At 47.2% G+C, this 17,701-nt stretch overlaps 1 protein-coding gene across 11 annotated transcripts in view; it reads right to left on the bottom strand.

The window, feature by feature from the left end:
- Parp11 (poly(ADP-ribose) polymerase family member 11) overlaps positions 1-17,701 on the bottom strand; it is a 54,896-nt gene that overhangs the window by 11,511 nt on the left and 25,684 nt on the right. For 5 of the 11 annotated variants that reach the window (XM_052174938.1, XM_052174939.1, XM_052174937.1 and 2 more), the window contains 6 exons: positions 16,556-16,679; positions 13,946-14,074; positions 13,166-13,286; positions 10,322-10,397; positions 5,351-5,423; positions 5,130-5,260 (listed from right to left, as the gene is read on the bottom strand). In XM_052174938.1, the coding sequence (XP_052030898.1) occupies positions 5,130-5,260; positions 5,351-5,423; positions 10,322-10,397; positions 13,166-13,286; positions 13,946-14,071 (527 nt within the window). In that variant the 5' untranslated portion in view covers positions 14,072-14,074; positions 16,556-16,679. The other 6 variants (XR_007976707.1, XM_052174933.1, XM_052174941.1 and 3 more) reach the window with 5 other exon arrangements.

Genomic DNA, 17,701 nt, shown 5'->3' with positions numbered 1-17,701 from the left:
CAAGTTTAGAATCACTGTGTTCCATTTCAGATAAACACCAGAACCACCATGGAACTCTTTACACATACAAATAGCAGAAGCAGGGGTTCTGAGTCAGTAGGTCTGGACTGGGTGATGGACCCCTCTACCTGATGAAGAATCCCAAAGAGGGCTCTCCTTTGAAGCCAGGTCTGACATCTTCTGCTTGATCAAAGCCCACCCTCATCAGGACAGGGTCCCACTGCTCTCAGTTCCGGGCAGCTCTGACTGCTCCAGCCATTTCCCCTTGCTGCTCCTACAACCACACCTCTGAGTCACATGCGACTCCACAGGCGCCCTCCAGCGTAGGACATCCTGCGGTTTGAGGATCTCCACCCCAGTCCTATGGTGGCCACTTAAGGTCCTCCTTGGTCTTTCCTTTTATCCACATCTCCAGTCCTTCACTCTATGTCGGTGACTTCACTTCCCCATGGAAACTGGGAGTGTTAGAGTGCTGCGGGCTAGCCAGGCTCTCTCCTGGCCATGCGTCCTCCTTTCTGGCGCAGGGTCACTGAATCATCCCATCATGCTCCCTTGAGAGTTTAATCAATCAACTGCCCTCCTCCTTTATCTTCTGGCCTCTCCTTGTTTAGAGGTTCCTTCCCATTACAATGTTAACCAATACAGAAATAAGAAAAAACCACCCTTCTTCCTGCCACTTTACTTATTTCTTCTCCACCCCCAGTGCCAAACTTGCTACAGGAGTTGTCAACCTTTCCTTATCCATGAGACACAACATTTAACATTACTTTTCCCTTCATCAAGGTTTGCTGCAAACTCGAGCACATGCCCAGTACTCATCTTCCCTGGCACTCCAGGACACAGACAATCCCTCTGGCTCCAGTAACTTCTGCAGCCCCCTGTTTTACTGTCTCCCTCTGCGCATCCTCTCCAGTCTGCGCTTGCTCTGTCTCTCTCTTACACACACACACACACACACACACACACACACACACACTTTAGCATCTCTTGTTGCTAGTACCCTGTATCTTCTAGCCTTCGTCACTAATCTAAGTCAACTTCCAGATGCAAGCACTGAGTATCCACTGTTACTCCCTCCCATGATCTCTACAAGGACCAGACTCTCTTCTACTCATACTCCTCTACTCAAGTAAGGTGAAGAACCCAACATGTGGGAGTGGCCTTGCCAGGCTCCCCCCTCTCACACCAAGCCCTGTGATTTCACACCCTCAACACCTCCAAACCACTGCCAGCGCTCCCACACTGCAGGCACCCTGGCTGAGAGGCCACCCAAAGTCTCTCAGATTAATTACAGATCCATTTTCTAAACTGGTCCCCCCCCCCCCCCCCCCCCCCGGCTTCAAGTTGTGATTCCAGGGCTCACAACATTAGCAGAACTGCTATTTGGGGATGGATTTAGGTCTTTGTTGTAGAGGCTGACCTGCCTATTATATAGGAGAGTTAGCATTCCTGGCCTCTATCCACCATGAGCCAATAGCCCTACACTCTACCACAGGACAATTAAAAATGTTTCCTTGTTATCAAATGTTCCTGGTAGAAAAAAATCACTCCCAGCTGAAAGTACCCTAAAGCTTTTCCTACAGTATCACCAGGTGAATTATCACTGTAACCATACATACATAATTCATTCATATTCTCTCTCTCTCTCCCCCTCCCTCCCTCATTCCTTTTCATTGTTTCAGGAAAAAAAACCAACAAGCAGCATGTTTGTCGTGACCAGTTTGGCTAGTGCTTCATGGAAGGACCTGTTAATGTTCATTTGTAGCCTAGATCAATTGGACTCAAAGCTATAGAGGGAAGTTGAACAGTAGTCAGCCAGCGAGTGGCACTCTCTGCCCCTGCATACTCTACTTCTTGGCTAGGTTTCTAATGCCATTCACCCTAATGTTCTATTTCAAAGTCTCTGAATTTTTCTGTGTCCGTTTTTATATAAGTTTTGGGTCATGATAGCCCCATGTCTAAGATGCTGTCCTGTCCCCAGCCTAGTGTAAACAACAGCAGCTTTAGGACATTCTCCCTAGTGCCCACCCCACCCCCATTCCATGACACACATCCTCCTTTTATGGGCAAGGGTAAATTGATGCCCTTTATGTTTCCATGATAGCCTGTGCTCAGCCATAACTCTCAGGTTGGCAGTGGCCTGGTTCTTTGACCTACAGACCTATACACCATCAAATCCCAAGAACCTACAATGCTGCCTATTGTAAAACAGTGGATCAGATGACCTGTAGGGAGAAGGAAGGAGGGAAGTAAGAAAGTACTGTCCACTATGTGTCAGAGTGGACTCACTCAGGGCCTGCTATCCAGATGGTGAACCATGGCTTCCACACCAATGAGCCCAACGAGGCTATTTTAGTCCTGCAGGGAGATGTCAGAGTGACAGGCTGCCTTTACCAGAAGCCTCAGCATTTTACACTGCCATGGCAGGGGTCTGAGGGTTGATACTACAGAAGTTCACAAAGGCCATAAATCAAGGAAGATTTCTAGTAAGCTCTTAGTATAAAATGCTGCAGGACTCAGCACTACGTCTACTACACAGTTTTATTGAGAGTTCCGAAGTATGAAGGAGACGAATGTGAACTCCAGTTCATAGGCTTAACTAAGAATAAACAGGTGCTGGGGAGGTGGCTCAGTGGTTAAGAGCATTCACTGCTCTTCCAGAGGAGCCAGGTTAAATTCCCAGTACCCAACTGGCAGCTTACAACTGTAACTCGAGGATCCCACATCCTTACAGACATACACACAGGCAAAACACCAATGTACATAGAAAAATAAAAAATTATTTTTCAAAAGAAGAAGTAACAGGTGCTGTAGAAATGGCTCAGCAGCTAAGGTTGACTGTTGCTCTTGCAGAGGACCAGGTTCAGGGCCCAGAACCCACAGTGTAGCTCACCATCCCCTGGAACTCTAGGCCGGGGACCTGATACCCTCTTTTAACATCCACGGGCACTAGGCATGCATGTGGTACACAATATATACATACACGCAAAAACTCAATACACAAAATAAATAAATCCAATTTTTAAAATGAATACATTAAGAGTTTCACCAACTCACATTAGAAAAACTGATCACTGAAAGATTAAAATCACAGGGAGCAGAGGCTTTTATCTTCCCCCAAACAAACTGAATAAAACCTTCTAAATTCAGGTAAAGTTAGTGACTACCTGAAAGAAAGAAAAGGTGTTTGGTCAAATACTCAAGACTATAAAAAGCACAAACTGAAAGCCCCATTGTTATTAAAAATGGGAATTAAAATTTCCTCTAAGAATATCTGGAACAAACTGAGGCCCAGGGAGTTGGGACCACAGAATTCCATATTCCCTTACAGTAATGCTGAGCTTTGACCGCAGAGTACCCTGGGGATGGACTCTCATTGAGCAATAGTTTAGATTAGGTTGATCTGTGGGCATGTCTTTGAGGGATTTTCTTGATTAGGTTAACTGGATGGCCCACTGTGGGTGGCACCACTCCCTAGGCCAGAGAATTTGAACTGGGTAAGAGTGGAGAAAGCACGCTAAGCACTGGCACACTAAGCACTAGCACACTAAGCATTGGCACACTAAGCACTGGCACACTAAGCACTGGCACACTAAGCACTAGCACACTAAGCACTGGCACGCTAAGCACTAGCACGCACACATTCATTTGTAACGTGGCTGTGGGTGTCCGGGGACAGGCTGCTTCAGTACTCTTACCTTCCTTACCACTTGACTTCCCTGAAATGATGAACTGCAATCTGGAACTGGGAGGCAAATAAACTTTCTCCCTTAAGCTGTTTTGGTCCAGATATCTTACCATAGCAACAGGAAACAAAACTATAACAATCACCAGAGGAAAGTCAGTCTGATTCTCAAGTACATGCAAATGAAATAGGTGACAACCTGGGAACAGCTTTAAATATTTTTCAGTAACAAAACAACCAATTATGTGGTTACTCTTAGCCTATTTTTGATGAATGTTTATTTGATTGTCTCTTTGAAACAGGTTCTTACTATGTAGTAGTGTGAGCTGGCCCCAGACTTGCTCTGTAGCCCTTGAACTCAATCCTCCTGTCTCAGCTTGCTGTGTGCTGGGCTAGCTGGGTATGCCTCCTCACCTGGCTTGTAGGTCTAACCTTAACAAATACTGAACAAGATCACAAGTACAAGGGTGCTTATGATGGTAGAATCCTACTTTTGTGTTCATTTGAAATTTTTTTGAAATAAATCATTAAAAGCTTATAATAAAAATACCAGAAATCAAATCACATCTACAAATGTTTATTTAAAATATTTCAGAGAACCACTTATTTTAAGTAATATTTATTATAGAAGTACAACACAACAGGTTAGTTTGGGTAACAAATTAATTCTATGTAATGAGCTTTATTTTTAGGTTAGAGGCACATTGAGGATTCTAACAGTCATTTCTAACTTAGATTTAGTAATGAATAGAGATTTAAAACTCCACAGCATCAACTCTGAATGAAGCAAGAAATTTGAAGGTAAATTACAACATGTTCTTTCAAACAAAACAAGCAAAAGGCTATAGCAAGAATAGTGTAACTCTTTCATCTTTGTTTTTTTAAGTCAGTATTTCTAATTTAATTCAAAGATTTTTAACTGAATCTAAGGGCTGAAGCAAGCAAAGCCACAGGAAAGCTAAAGAGCTCTACTTCAACCAAGAGGCCATTCTGGATCTAGCAAAGACCGAGCTTCTCCCGCTGCACGGCGGGACTCTAGTCCAGAAAAGATCTCTTCTACTCTCCACAGACGGAGGAGGGCTGAGAGGCCTTGGTGCTTTTGCAGGACCACATGGTGGCTTATTAACTGCCTGTAACTCCAGGACCAGGTCATGGAATGCTTCTCAGACCTCCTCAGGCACCATGCATGCACGTGGTGCACAGATACACATGGAGGAAAAACTGTCATATACATAAAATAAGATAAATAAATGTAAAGTAGAATTACAGCATGCCAAGAGAAGAGCAGCTTTCAAGCAAAACGCTACAGGAAGAATAGTCTAACTTTTTGCTTTCTGTGTGTGTTTTTAAGTCAGTACAGCTAACCTCTGTGTTACATCCCTACAACTTAGAAGAATGAGACAAGACAAGACACAGAGAAGGGACAGATGAGAAAGTGGCTTACCTGCAAAAGAACTCCCATAAGTCTAGGTTTTGGATCCTTTGAATCCTTTTAATTCGGTTCCGATCCATTGTTTTCCCAAACAGACTGGCCACTTCATTATACTCGTGCGTTTGGTTCTGCAGGGAAACCAGCTGGGAGAGGAAGATCACACAGTTTAGCAGGGCCTTGTCCACCGCTGGCCCCAGGACCGTCTGTCTGTCCTGCAGTCCACCTGCTCCTACCTGGTAGGGAACGTCAGGGTTCACGTTCTCCCAGTGTGTTGGCATGGGGATGGCCTCATTCTCACAGATGTAACTTCAAACAGCAAAAGACAGAGCAGAGCGTCAGAAGCAGGTTATAATCATGTCGGGGGTTTAGCCTTTCCTCCACAGCTGAGTTTTCTGTTTGCAAGGCATTATGACAGATGCAATTAAGTTAACCCTTGGCTTCACTTAGAAATACTTACTGAACGACTATGTTTCCTAATTTTAACATGCTGAATTTTAAAGTAGAATGGGAATATACAAATCTACACAGCTTCACCATTTCATAAATAGGCAATTCAATTTATTTTGTTGAAATTTCTATAAAACGTGAATTATAATTTAGCCAAATAAAAGGGATTTCTAAGAAAAATTAGGATGATTAAAACAACAACAATAACAACCGTTTCTTCACATTTCTACTGAATGAAACTGAGAACTCCAATGGCCACTGCTGTTCTCCAACTTCCCCTTCTTGTGTCCCACTAGACCCGGCCCGCCTCCCTTCCGACTCTTTCTGCAGACAGTGCTTCCTGGCTTGCTCAGTGGGATGCCCAGAAGCAAATCTTAAAAGCCATCAGATACAGTCCTGCCACAGGACAGACAGAGACAGAGGATGGCGAGGGGCTCACTAGCAAATGGTCAACAGGCACACCAACCGCCCTTGGAAACCAAAAGCTGGCGAAAGAAACTTACAAACTTCAAACCTCTCGTTAGCTCCCTTTTGTCAAATTTCATAAAATTTTTAGGAGAGAACCCAATATCACATATAATCTCTTAAGATTTTATTTGTATTTGTGTATCTGTGTACGAGTGTGCTACGCGTGTGTGGGTCACTGCAGAAGGCAGAGGTGGGTGTCCAATCCCCTGGAGCTGCAGTCACAATCAGTTGTGAGGTACAGGTGTGGGTGCTCGGAACCATTCAAGAATGTTTCATGGGCTGGGGAGATGGCTCGCCCGTTAAAGGCTAAACCAAAAATACAAGAACATTCCAAATGCGCCAAGCTGGGCGGAGTGGGACCCTCTCTCCAGCTCCAACCAGTGCCTGCCAGTTCATAGGCTTTACTCCATCTCTACACACTCACTGTGTCCGCTTTTGTATGTTTGTTTGTTTGTTTGACACAGGGTTTCTCTGTGTATCCTTGGATCTCCTGGAACAGCCTATAGACCAGGCTGGCTTCGAACTCACGAAGATCTACCTGCACCTGCCTCTCGTGTGCTGGGACAAAGGCGTGAGCAAGTCATTCAGATGTCCCTTCAGAGCTTCCTCAGTTCAGAAGGCCAAGTTTCACCCATATTTTTTCCTTCATTTAATAAGTTCTTATCAAGCCCTTTATCAGCCTGTGCGTGGTCTCCTCACTCTCAGGGCCAAGCGGAAGTGCAGCACATGCCTGGCACCGAGTCAACACTCAATGAATAAATGCCGCTCCTGCTGCAGACACACGCAATTCCACTCATCTCTGCACGGCCAGAGGGGGCATAAAAGAAAATATGTATCCCAGGCCCAGAGACGGGGAGATGAAGGCTTCTGCCCTGGAGTATCTTCCTCAGGCCTCCTTTAGTTGCTAGGGGCCTGATGTGTCACCTAGAGATTGCCCAGTGTGTTGCTGCAGGAGAAAGTGGGCAGTGGCCGAGGATTTGGGGTCCAAATAACAGGAAAGCTTGGTGACAGAACCATCATTTATTTAGCTGCGTGCGATACTCAGTTTGCTTCGACTTCTGCTACTCCATTCAGAATGCTGCAAAGACCAAATCTACCCAGTTGTTACTTCATGTGCCCAGTAAGAACATCTCCGAAGTGGGACTCCAGAATCAAAGGATGCATTTATTGACAACTGTGATGAACAAATGCCCAAATGGAGTCTTGGAACGGTGTGCTTACTGACCTTCTCACCAGGAGTGTGGAGGGTGAGAAGGAGTCTATCGTCCAGCAATCTCTCCAGAAAAACCTGTTAGCCCACTTTTGCATTTCAGTCTGCTAACAAAGGAGTCGGCATCAACTGGTACTTTTTTTCAATATGAGTGTAATAGAAGGAACATTCAATTTTTCTTAAGGGAGTTCTAGAAGAACTTCAAATACTATAGGAGTTATTTATTATTTAAATTAATCTCGACACTGAGTTGTTTTTTGAAAGCTCTCCCATTTTCCCCTACTTTGTCCACCGTGTCTTCCAGCTATAGGGAAAGGTTTAAATATCGCGTATGTACCCAAGGCCGACACAGGGCACACGTTCACCCAAGGCCATCCATCACAGGACACACACTCACCCAGGGCCGTCCATCACAGGGCACACACTCACCCAGGGCCGTCCATCACAGGGCACACACTCACCCAAGGCCATCCATCACAGGGCACCCGAGGCCATCCGTCACAGGGCACACGCACACCCAAGGCCGACACAGGGAACATGTTCACCCAAGGCCATCCGTCACAGGGCACACACTCACCCAAGGCCGTCCGTCACAGGGCACACGCTCACCCAAGGCCATCTATCATAGGGCACACGCTCACCCAAGGCCGTCCGTCACAGGGAACACGCTCACCCGAGGCCGTCCATCACAGGGCACACGCTCACCCGAGGCCGTCCGTCACAGGGCACACGCACACCCAAGGCCGTCCGTCACAGGGCACACACTCACCCAAGGCCGTCCGTCACAGGGCACACACTCACCCAAGGCCGTCCATCACAGGGCACACACTCACCCAAGGCCATCCATCACAGGGCACCCGAGGCCATCCGTCACAGGGCACACGCACACCCAAGGCCGACACAGGGAACATGTTCACCCAAGGCCATCCGTCACAGGGCACACACTCACCCAAGGCCGTCCGTCACAGGGCACACGCTCACCCAAGGCCATCTATCATAGGGCACACGCTCACCCAAGGCCGTCCGTCACAGGGAACACGCTCACCCGAGGCCGTCCATCACAGGGCACACGCTCACCCGAGGCCGTCCGTCACAGGGCACATGCTTACCCGAGGCCGTCCGTCACAGGGCACTCGCTCACCTGAGGCCGTCCGTCACAGGGCACACGCTCACCTGAGGCCATCCGTCACAGGGCACACGCTCAAGGCCGTCCATCACAGGGCACACGCTCACCCGAGGCCGTCCGTCACAGGGCACACGCTCAAGGCCGTCCATCACAGGGCACACGCTCACCCAAGGCCGTCCGTCACAGGGCACACGCACACCCAAGGCCGTCCGTCACAGGGCACACACTCACCCAAGGCCGTCCGTCACAGGGCACACACTCACCCAAGGCCGTCCGTCACAGGGCACACGCACACCCAAGGCCGTCTGTCACAGGGCACACACTCACCCAAGGCCGTCCGTCACAGGGCACACACTCACCCAAGGCTGTCCGTCACAGGGCACACACTCACCCAAGGCCGTCCATCACAGGGCACACGCTCACCCAAGGCCGTCCATCACAGGGCACACGCTCACCCAAGGCCGTCCGTCACAGGGCACACGCTCAAGGCCGTCCGTCACAGGGCACTCGCTCACCTGAGGCCGTCCGTCACAGGGCACACGCTCACCTGAGGCCATCCGTCACAGGGCACACGCTCACCTGAGGCCATCCGTCACAGGGCACAACGCTCACCCGAGGCCGTCCGTCACAGGGCACACGCTCACCTGAGGCCGTCCGTCACAGGGCACACGCTCACCAGGCTTGTAATGAGTGCACAGCATCAGCCTGCAGCTCACCTTTCTGCATCAGCACCTCCTGACCGTCATCCCCCGGAGCTTCCCTACCTGACTCCTCCCTCATCATTATTGCCTCAACTGCTGCTCTCAGCTCTGGTCACACCCAATACACACACACACCCTATCCATCAGTCCTTTCTGTCTTTGTTGTACAGTTTGCACAGTCTGGGACAGAAGGAAACTGCTCAGCATGTACTCCTCATCCCTATCAAAGGCATACCAGCTACAACAACATGCCTACTACCACCTTTCATTACTGGGTGTCATCCCCCAGACTAGACACCTTAGAGGACAAGAATTGCTGTGTCCTATTCCTGCCACGGAGGAATGCAGACATGGTACAGCAGGCAGGAACATATTCTCTGTGTCCCATCATTATCTTTTAAATTATGATGTTAGAATGTAAGTCAAACATCTTGATAAAGGAAAAATATTTATTTCCTTTCTAGTCTCTTCCACTCTTTTCTTTGCTCTGCTTTTCCTACAACTCCCTGGAAGTTCTGGTGTGTAGGGGGACTCCTTACAATTTACATGCTCACATAATGTTTCTGAGCTGCATCCTAAGTTCTCCAAAAAGAAAAAAAAAATCAATATTTGCTTGAGGGATCGTTCTATATCTAAAATAGGAGATATACTCTTACATTTTTTTTTACTTGTTTTCCATTCCCATGTGCAACAAATAAAATATTTATTACATCTAGCTCTTAGCAATTCGTTTTCAGTCTCTATATGGCAAAGGGAACCAAAAGGAAACCATGCACCCCAGCTCTAGAGAAGATGCTGCCCACAGTGGGTGTGATGCCCCCAGCCTTTGGTCCCTGTGGACTGGCGTTAGAGCCACACAGGTGTACAGGTAGATGCCCAGTGGGAATCTGTACCAGTGCAGGGGCAGACCACATGGGCAGTTCTCTAAGATTTATGGTCAAATATCTGGGAGATTCTGTGAGCAAATGTCCAGTTTAAATGCAAACATAGGCTCAATAGCCTATTTTAAGCAAAAGAAACGTATGGCATCTTGTAATTATCATGCACACTAGTCCAAGAACTGAAGAAAACTACGCATGGCAAACGAGAATGAAAGGAAACAGAAGATAATGATCACTCCATCAGCGAACGTGAGGTTTAACATTGCAAAGGTTACTCCATGACAGGAACGTTAGTCTACCTGGGTTTCTGTCAGAGTAAGGAGGAGCAGGGAGAGGGCAGCCCTGCCCTCCGTGCCACCCCTTTACCATACCTGAAGGCACTGATGGAGAAAGGGGCCCTTTTTATTAGGCGCTGTTTCCCAGTGACGAGATTCATCTGCTTCATTTCTGAAGACAAAGACAGACATATCAGATGAGCCCCGGGGGGAGTAGTGCTCCGAAGTGTCGTGCACATTAGCAGCCACAATACGTGAAGGCTAGGCAGCTTTGGGGAGAGCTGGCAGCTGGTGTGTGACCTTTCCAGCATGTTGTGAAGGTGCCAGGCAGGGCCCTCCTTCAGTGCTTGATCTAACTAAGGCCCACACCAAGAGACGCATCTCACAGACGGTTCCAAATGCAAGGTGTACCTCTGTGTGTCATACCTCAGCTAAACAGACACCAAAATACGAGAATTCTAAAGGCAGGAAAGGCTATAGAACAAACTCATATAAAATCTTCTGTTGGATTTGTTACACAGAGAAGAAGTGCACTCTGGGATTTGTTACACGGAGAAGAAGTGCACTCTGGTTTCCCTAATAATTTGAAAATTAGAAAGAGGTTGTTTCCCTATAACATCAGCACAATGCACAGAATTTCAAAAATAGGTATTCTTTAATCCTCATTAAACTGAGCACCTAAACCAAAGGAGGGAGGGAGGGAGGGAGGGAGGGAGGGAGGGAGGGAGGGAGGGAGACAAACAACCTGGCTATAGATCCCAGTAGCAGAAGACCACTATCTAGTCAGCGACTTCCATCCACACCCCAGCCGTGGCAGTGTTTGCTAGGTCCAGTTTATGACCTCCCAGCCAAGCTGTGAACCTTAGCATAATACTGGCCAGCTAACACATCTGACGCCACTGCACTTGTCAAATGCTGGTGGTGAGTGTGCTTTGCCAATCCTGTATTCTCCTAGATTCGGCACACCAGAGCATGGTCACCACTCAGGGAAAGCAAGATCATCTCGGTACCTGACACCAGACCGGTAGCGTCGTCACTTTTGAATTTACTTTCCATGACTTTCAAAGAGAGAAGCCGGTCGGTGGCAATGGCAGGGTGACTGGGGTTGAGAACCCTGAAAACGTGGAGAACTGCCCATTTATTCACTCGCTGACCGCCACACACCTTGTTATACTTTAGCAAGGGGGGTTTTTTTGGTTTTGTTTTGTTTTGTTTTGTTTTGTTTTGTTTTGATATGGGGTCTCAGGTGAGGATGGCCTAGAACTCATTATGTAGCTAAGACTGGCCTTCACTTTCTGATCCTCCTGCCTCCATACCCTGAGTGCTGAGATTACAGGCATGTACTAGCAAGCCTGGTTTATGCTGGGCTAGGGTCCCATGCATACTAAGACAAGGACTCTACCAACTAAAGTACATTCAAGTGTCTAAAAAACCATTCTGGGTAAGTTCTATTTCCTGGTGGGAATCTTCCAAGGAGCATAGTTCTCTAGTGAACATTCTTAGACACACCTACCACACGCTCAGACAAATAGCATCCCCTTTCTGAAGCCTGGCGTCTGTGTATATCACACTGTGTCTGTTTTGCCTCCAAAACTGTGTTTGGACACTCAAGTACAGAACTCTGGTAATATCTGCCAAACACCTTCTGCCCCCTAGATCAGAAACATCAATGTCAGCATTCCCCATGGGTGGTTCCTTTGCCTAATGCTAGTTTTTAAAGTCAGAACTGGTTGAAAGTAAAAATAGAATAGTTTTCATTCTTTTTAAATTTAATTTATCTGTCTAGTCTTTGATTGATTCTTGATAATCAGCAACTGCCAGGAACTCACGTTTTTAGGATGGTATTTCTCAGCTAAGTGTCTACACTGTCCGTGCCAAACCCTTCCCACTTCTGGGAAAGCATTTCAGGCCTTGCCCTCCATCCCCAGCATACCAGCACCACCACGGTGGGAAAGACACAGCTCAGCCACTGGAAAAGAGCAGCTAGAAGGCTGAGGTGCAGAGCACTAAAGGCACAGTTACTACGACGCTGCCCCACTCACAGCTCCTCCACAGCAGAGCCATAAACTGTGTGAAGGCAGCCTAGGGCACACGGGCTGAACTCAACAGTGCTTTCCTGAGACACCTGATAACACGACCCCACGGGGCTGAAAAACAGAGGGGCATGCGTCCAAACTACAGCCGATCTGCACATCACCTGGGCTCCTCTGTGAAAGAACCAGTGCAATAAGGAATCACCACAAAAGCAGCCACTGAAGAGGTGACCTCAGTATCAACAGGAAGGTCATGTGGCTTCACTTTGCCTTGAAGAATTTGCCTTCACAATAGCTTTATCTCTCTCTCTCTTTTTTTTTTTTATCAGCTCTTTAAGATAAAAAGGTTCCCAATTCAAAGCAATCTCCAGGCTGTTGGGTGCAGAGTAAATTAAAAGCTATAATACAGGCATAGCATTACAGGCCTGCAATCCATCTACTCTAGAGGCTGAGGCAGGAGGATTGTGAGTTTAAGATCAGCCCAATAATACAGGGAGACCTCACCTCAGAAAGAAAGAAAGAAAGAAAGAAGAAAGAAAGAAAGAAAGAAAGGAAGGAAGGAAGGAAGGAAGGAAGGAAGGAAGGAAGGAAGGAAGGAAGGAAGGAAGGAAGGAAGGAGAGAGACAGAAAAAAACAAAAGTTATAAAGAGCTTTACATGAACTCAAAACACATGGGTAACAGCACATATGCCAACACACAGGAACACAGAAACATGCTTTTATCAACAGCAGTGCTGCTCAAGAGTCTAACAGTGCAGTTTTTATTGAGCTACTTTTGCAGACAACAGGAGGATTTACGTCATGCTTCAAGACATCTGGGCTAACCCTGCGCTTCAGAGCTGCAGACCGCACTATGCCAATAGTCTAGGAATATTCTAGAAACACGCAACTAGGAGGGGAAACATACCTGCAAAGTCTATCTTGTAGCTGAATTTGGAAGTAGTAAAGGAAACGGAGCCACAAGGGTTTGTTTTGAAGCTTTTTTCGATATCTTCACTGCTAACTGAACATTGAATGTTGGTATCCGGCTTTAAGACAAACCAGAAAGTTGCATTTACCAGCTGTTCACAGTAATGGGTTGCAGAAGTGCAGCTGAAGTCGCAGTGACAGAGAAGGGGGATCCTACCTGCTGCTCTACCTCCCACATACAGGGGGAGGGGCACCAAGACTGCTCTCGGGACATGGTCTCTCTAAAGCCTTTTCACAAATTCCTCAGGATTACTCTAAGTGGCTCAAAGCAAACCTTTCACCAGTCTAGTAACCATAAAATGGGAGGGAAAAAAATCCCCAAACTACAAGTTCTTGTGTGGGCATTCAAGAGAGGGGACTCTTGAGTGGGGACAAGCAGTACACTTTCCTGAGTTCCCATCCTTTGACAGAAGACAGAGAAGAGCCATCTCCCTCGGGGCTGCTGTGAGGACACATAGGGCCCGTACAGTACCTAACAGACACCCAGAGCAGGTGCAGAACACAAACTGGTTCTCCCCTCCCTGTTCCCACCAGATCAAGCCAGAGTCTATGACCCAAGCACGCTCCCCGTCTAAACTCAGCACTGCCTCGAGAGGTTACAGCCAGGGGAGGACAGACTTAGCTACTCTGGTTCCCATTAGGGCTGGCTTTTTGCAGTTCCACGAGCATGACTGTTCACAGCAGCGAGCCCCGGCCTGGGAAGCTCAGGGCAGGGTACCTGAAACATGTGCCACTTCCCACACTCCGCCAGGTAGAACCAGCCCCACTGCGTGTCCGACGTGTCCATGTCATCCACATCGCTGTCGCTCTTCTTGGGCAAGAACTCCTCTGTCTTGTGAAACATCTTCTGGAAAGCCAGTGGGAGGTGGGGAAAGGAACACCCATTACTGACCAATGCTCTTTCTATATGGAACATTCTATTTCATTACCAAGAGCCCGATTCCAGCCGCTTTCCCACAGTGAGTGACACGTGACAGCTCTCTGAATCCTGGCCCTGGCAGCAGCTTAACAAACACACCAGGCTGATGATCCTCCTCCTGTGGGATGTGCCAGTGCCCACGGACCCCGGAAGGAGCTCCTCATTTGCCTGAGGCCTCGTGAGGAACCCCTGCATCAAAACTGCTTAAGAGCAGGTGCATCCTGTTTTCTGGTTCAGTCATCTCATTTACTGGCATGAAGAGACATTTCTACAATGTGACATGAGGAATGTAAAAGGACTACAAAAGTACAGAATAATACAATAATGTTTTAGTTAAAATCTATCTCTACTTGCTTTCATAAACACACAGGTATATGTGTGAGTGTGTACATGCATTCATGTACACAGGAGAGTTTGAATAGCTAAGACAACCTGTCCCAGTATCTTCCAAGCACCAGGGTGACCAGAGTGGAAGTGCAGCATTGGTGACAGTCTCTACCTCTGACATGACCCTTACCACGGTCAAGTGCTTGCCTAAGAACCATAGAGGTGACTTCTTTAGGCTTAACAACAACCTATATGAGACAGGCACTCCCAGTATAGATTAGGAACCGAGGTAGAGAGGTCGGTCACACAGTAGACAGCTGAGCTTGGGCAGACTGGCGCAGCGTCTGCACACGTACGCAGCATGCTACGTTGCTTTACGCTTCGTGGTCCACGGTTTCACAGCGGTGACTAGAGCATTAACTGGTGCAGACCTAATCTGTGAGAAATAAACTGGCATTCTTGGGTAGAAATTGTGATGAAGTCATCAGAAAAGGAACCCAGTGGCTGATAAAAATGACTTCACTTCATTTGGAATTTGACTTCCTATCATCGTTTTTAAATTATTCATTTAGATTTGCACAAGAGTCTAACTCTGGCCACACCACCCTGAATGGGCCTGATCTCCAAAGATGGGTGGGGTCAAGCTTTGTTAGCTGGATGTGGACCCCAGTCTAGAAGACACAGACAAGCTCTGTGGCTTCTTAGAAACGGGGATGTAGAAAAATCAAAGCACAGCTCTGGCTTAGTGGTGTATGCCTTTAGTCCCAGCACTCAGGAGCTACAGTCAAGTGGATCTCTGTGAGCTCGAGGCCAGTCTGTTTATAGAGTTCCAGGACAGCCAGGGCTACACAGAAGATTCTCAAAATCCAATAAATAAATGAATATTTTTAACAAATAAACAAATATGCACCAGTAACATGACATTCTCCTTGCAAGAAATCAGAATACTTCTGCTGCAGCGTGTCTGCCCATCACTAGAGTACTTCTGCTGAGTACTTCTGCTGCAGTGTGTCTGCCCATCACTAGAGTACTTCTGCTGAGTACTTCTGCTGCAGCGTGTCTGCCCATCACTAGAGTACTTCTGCTGAGTACTTCTGCTGCAGAGTGTCTGCCCATCACTGGAGTACTTCTGCTGAGTACTTCTGCTACAGCATGTCTGCCCATCACTAGAGTACTTCTGCTGAGTACTTCTGCTGCAGCATGTCTGCCCATCACTAGAGTACTTCTGCTGAGTACTTCTGCTGCAGCGTGTCTGCCCATCACTAGAGTACTTCTGCTGAGTACTTCTGCTGCAGAGTGTCTGCCCATCACTAGAGTACTTCTGCTGCAGCATGTCTGCCCATCACTAGAGTACTTCTGCTGAGTACTTCTGCTGCAGCATGTCTGCCCATCACTAGAGTACTTCTGCTGAGTACTTCTGCTGCAGCATGTCTGCCCATCACTAGAGTACTTCTGCTGAGTACTTCTGCTGCAGAGTGTCTGCCCATCACTAGAGTACTTCTGCTGCAGCATGTCTGCCCATCACTAGAGTACTTCTGCTGAGTACTTCTGCTGCAGTGTGTCTGCCCAGCACCCTTTGATCCTTCACATTCACTTACATTTCTTTCCCAGTGACCCAATGCTATCACTTTATAACGGATCTCTCAACGGTATGTGTGTGCGTGAAATCTTGTATAAAAACATCTATACTGGTCACATGCCAAAACATGATCCCCTATACCTTTGGTTGTTTTTAACAAAGAATGATATTTTTATAAGCTGAAAAATGTTTTTATGTGGTTCTATAAGATGCAGAAGCTGTGTAGCCTGGGATGAGCTTTCCTTGTTTTGTTTCAGTCACGTTTCCCCACACAGAGCAGAAGCTGAAACTCCTTGCCCACTGGGTGGTTACTGTGAGCACCTGATCTCTGTGAAGGGGGCTCATTTATTTATTTTTATTCATGCCTAGAAACTCCCCAAGGATTGCTTTTCTGAGTATCCCCTTGTCACTCCTTCATGTCTTAAAAGTTGATTAGCTGCTAAGAAATGAAAACACAGAATGGCCTGGGATTCTGAGGCTTCAGGTTAGAATGAACCACTTACCTTACGTGTCTTGACCAGATAATAAGGATGATGACGTAAAACGTAAACTCCACCACCGTGCCGTTAGCTATTCCACACCTCTGCCTTCTTCTTCCGGCACTGCTCACCCTGTTTGGCCATTTCACTGCAGGGGATGGAGAAAGAAAGCCAGGGGTGGGGGGCAGGTTTAGTTTGTGTTTGGAAAATACTCTAAAAACTTGGAAACACAAGCCAGAAGCAAATACCTAAGATAATACTGGGCTACAGGTTCAGTGTTTTCTCTATTAGAAAAGTTCCATCTCATGCTACAACAGAGCGTCCGCTCTGCCCCATGGCTCTATGCCTGAGCTGTCATGGCAGGCTGGTCTACCAGCCAGCCACCCAGCCTACCAGCCAGCCACCCAGCCTACCAGCCAGCCACCCAGCCTACCAGCCAGCCACCGCAGGCCATGGCCCAGCTACTGAGGATGGGGTAAGACCTGAGTCCAGGAGTTCAAGGTTAACCTGAGGAACACATTGAACTGGGAGGGAAGCGGGGAGGAAGGGAGGGCAGAGAACTCCCTACTGTAAGCAGCTTTGACTGGCTAGGCCAATTCTTGGTTACAATTCCACTACATTCTCCTCCACAGCCTCATGTACAGGAGAAAGAGGTCATTATTTTCCAATTAAAATCAGGGAAAATACAAGGCAGCAAATAATATAATTATTTTCTCTAGAATCACAGCATGTACAGTACAGAGAAGATTCAAGAAACCTGTGAGGCCTGCTGGGACTCTGTCTCCCTCCAGGCGCTCACCCCGCGATCTCATTTCCACCAACAGGCAGTCCTCGACTCCTCCGCTGTCAAGCTTCATAGATGTGCTAGCTTTTTTTTCAAATAATTCATTTCATCCTATAAAAACCATAGCATCTTTTATTGTGAGTTTCCTCTCCAAAGGAATGGCTATTTTGTATAATTTGGCTTAAATAAAGTAATTTAGAGTGCTGTCACCATAGTAACAGCAGCTCTAGTTAGGACATGTCTACAGGTACTCAAAAGAACATACGTAAGTCCTCCAACACCAAGGCGGCACTATATTCAACATGATAGATGAATGAGCCAGTTCAATTACAATGCCACATCTGGCCTGATTTTCCTGTTCGTAACTGTGAGAAAAGAACGCTTCC

This window comes from Apodemus sylvaticus, chromosome 2, assembly GCF_947179515.1.
Source record: "Apodemus sylvaticus chromosome 2, mApoSyl1.1, whole genome shotgun sequence".
Taxonomy (NCBI): Eukaryota; Metazoa; Chordata; class Mammalia; order Rodentia; family Muridae; genus Apodemus; species Apodemus sylvaticus.
This window is presented reverse-complemented; position numbering and strand designations above follow the sequence as displayed.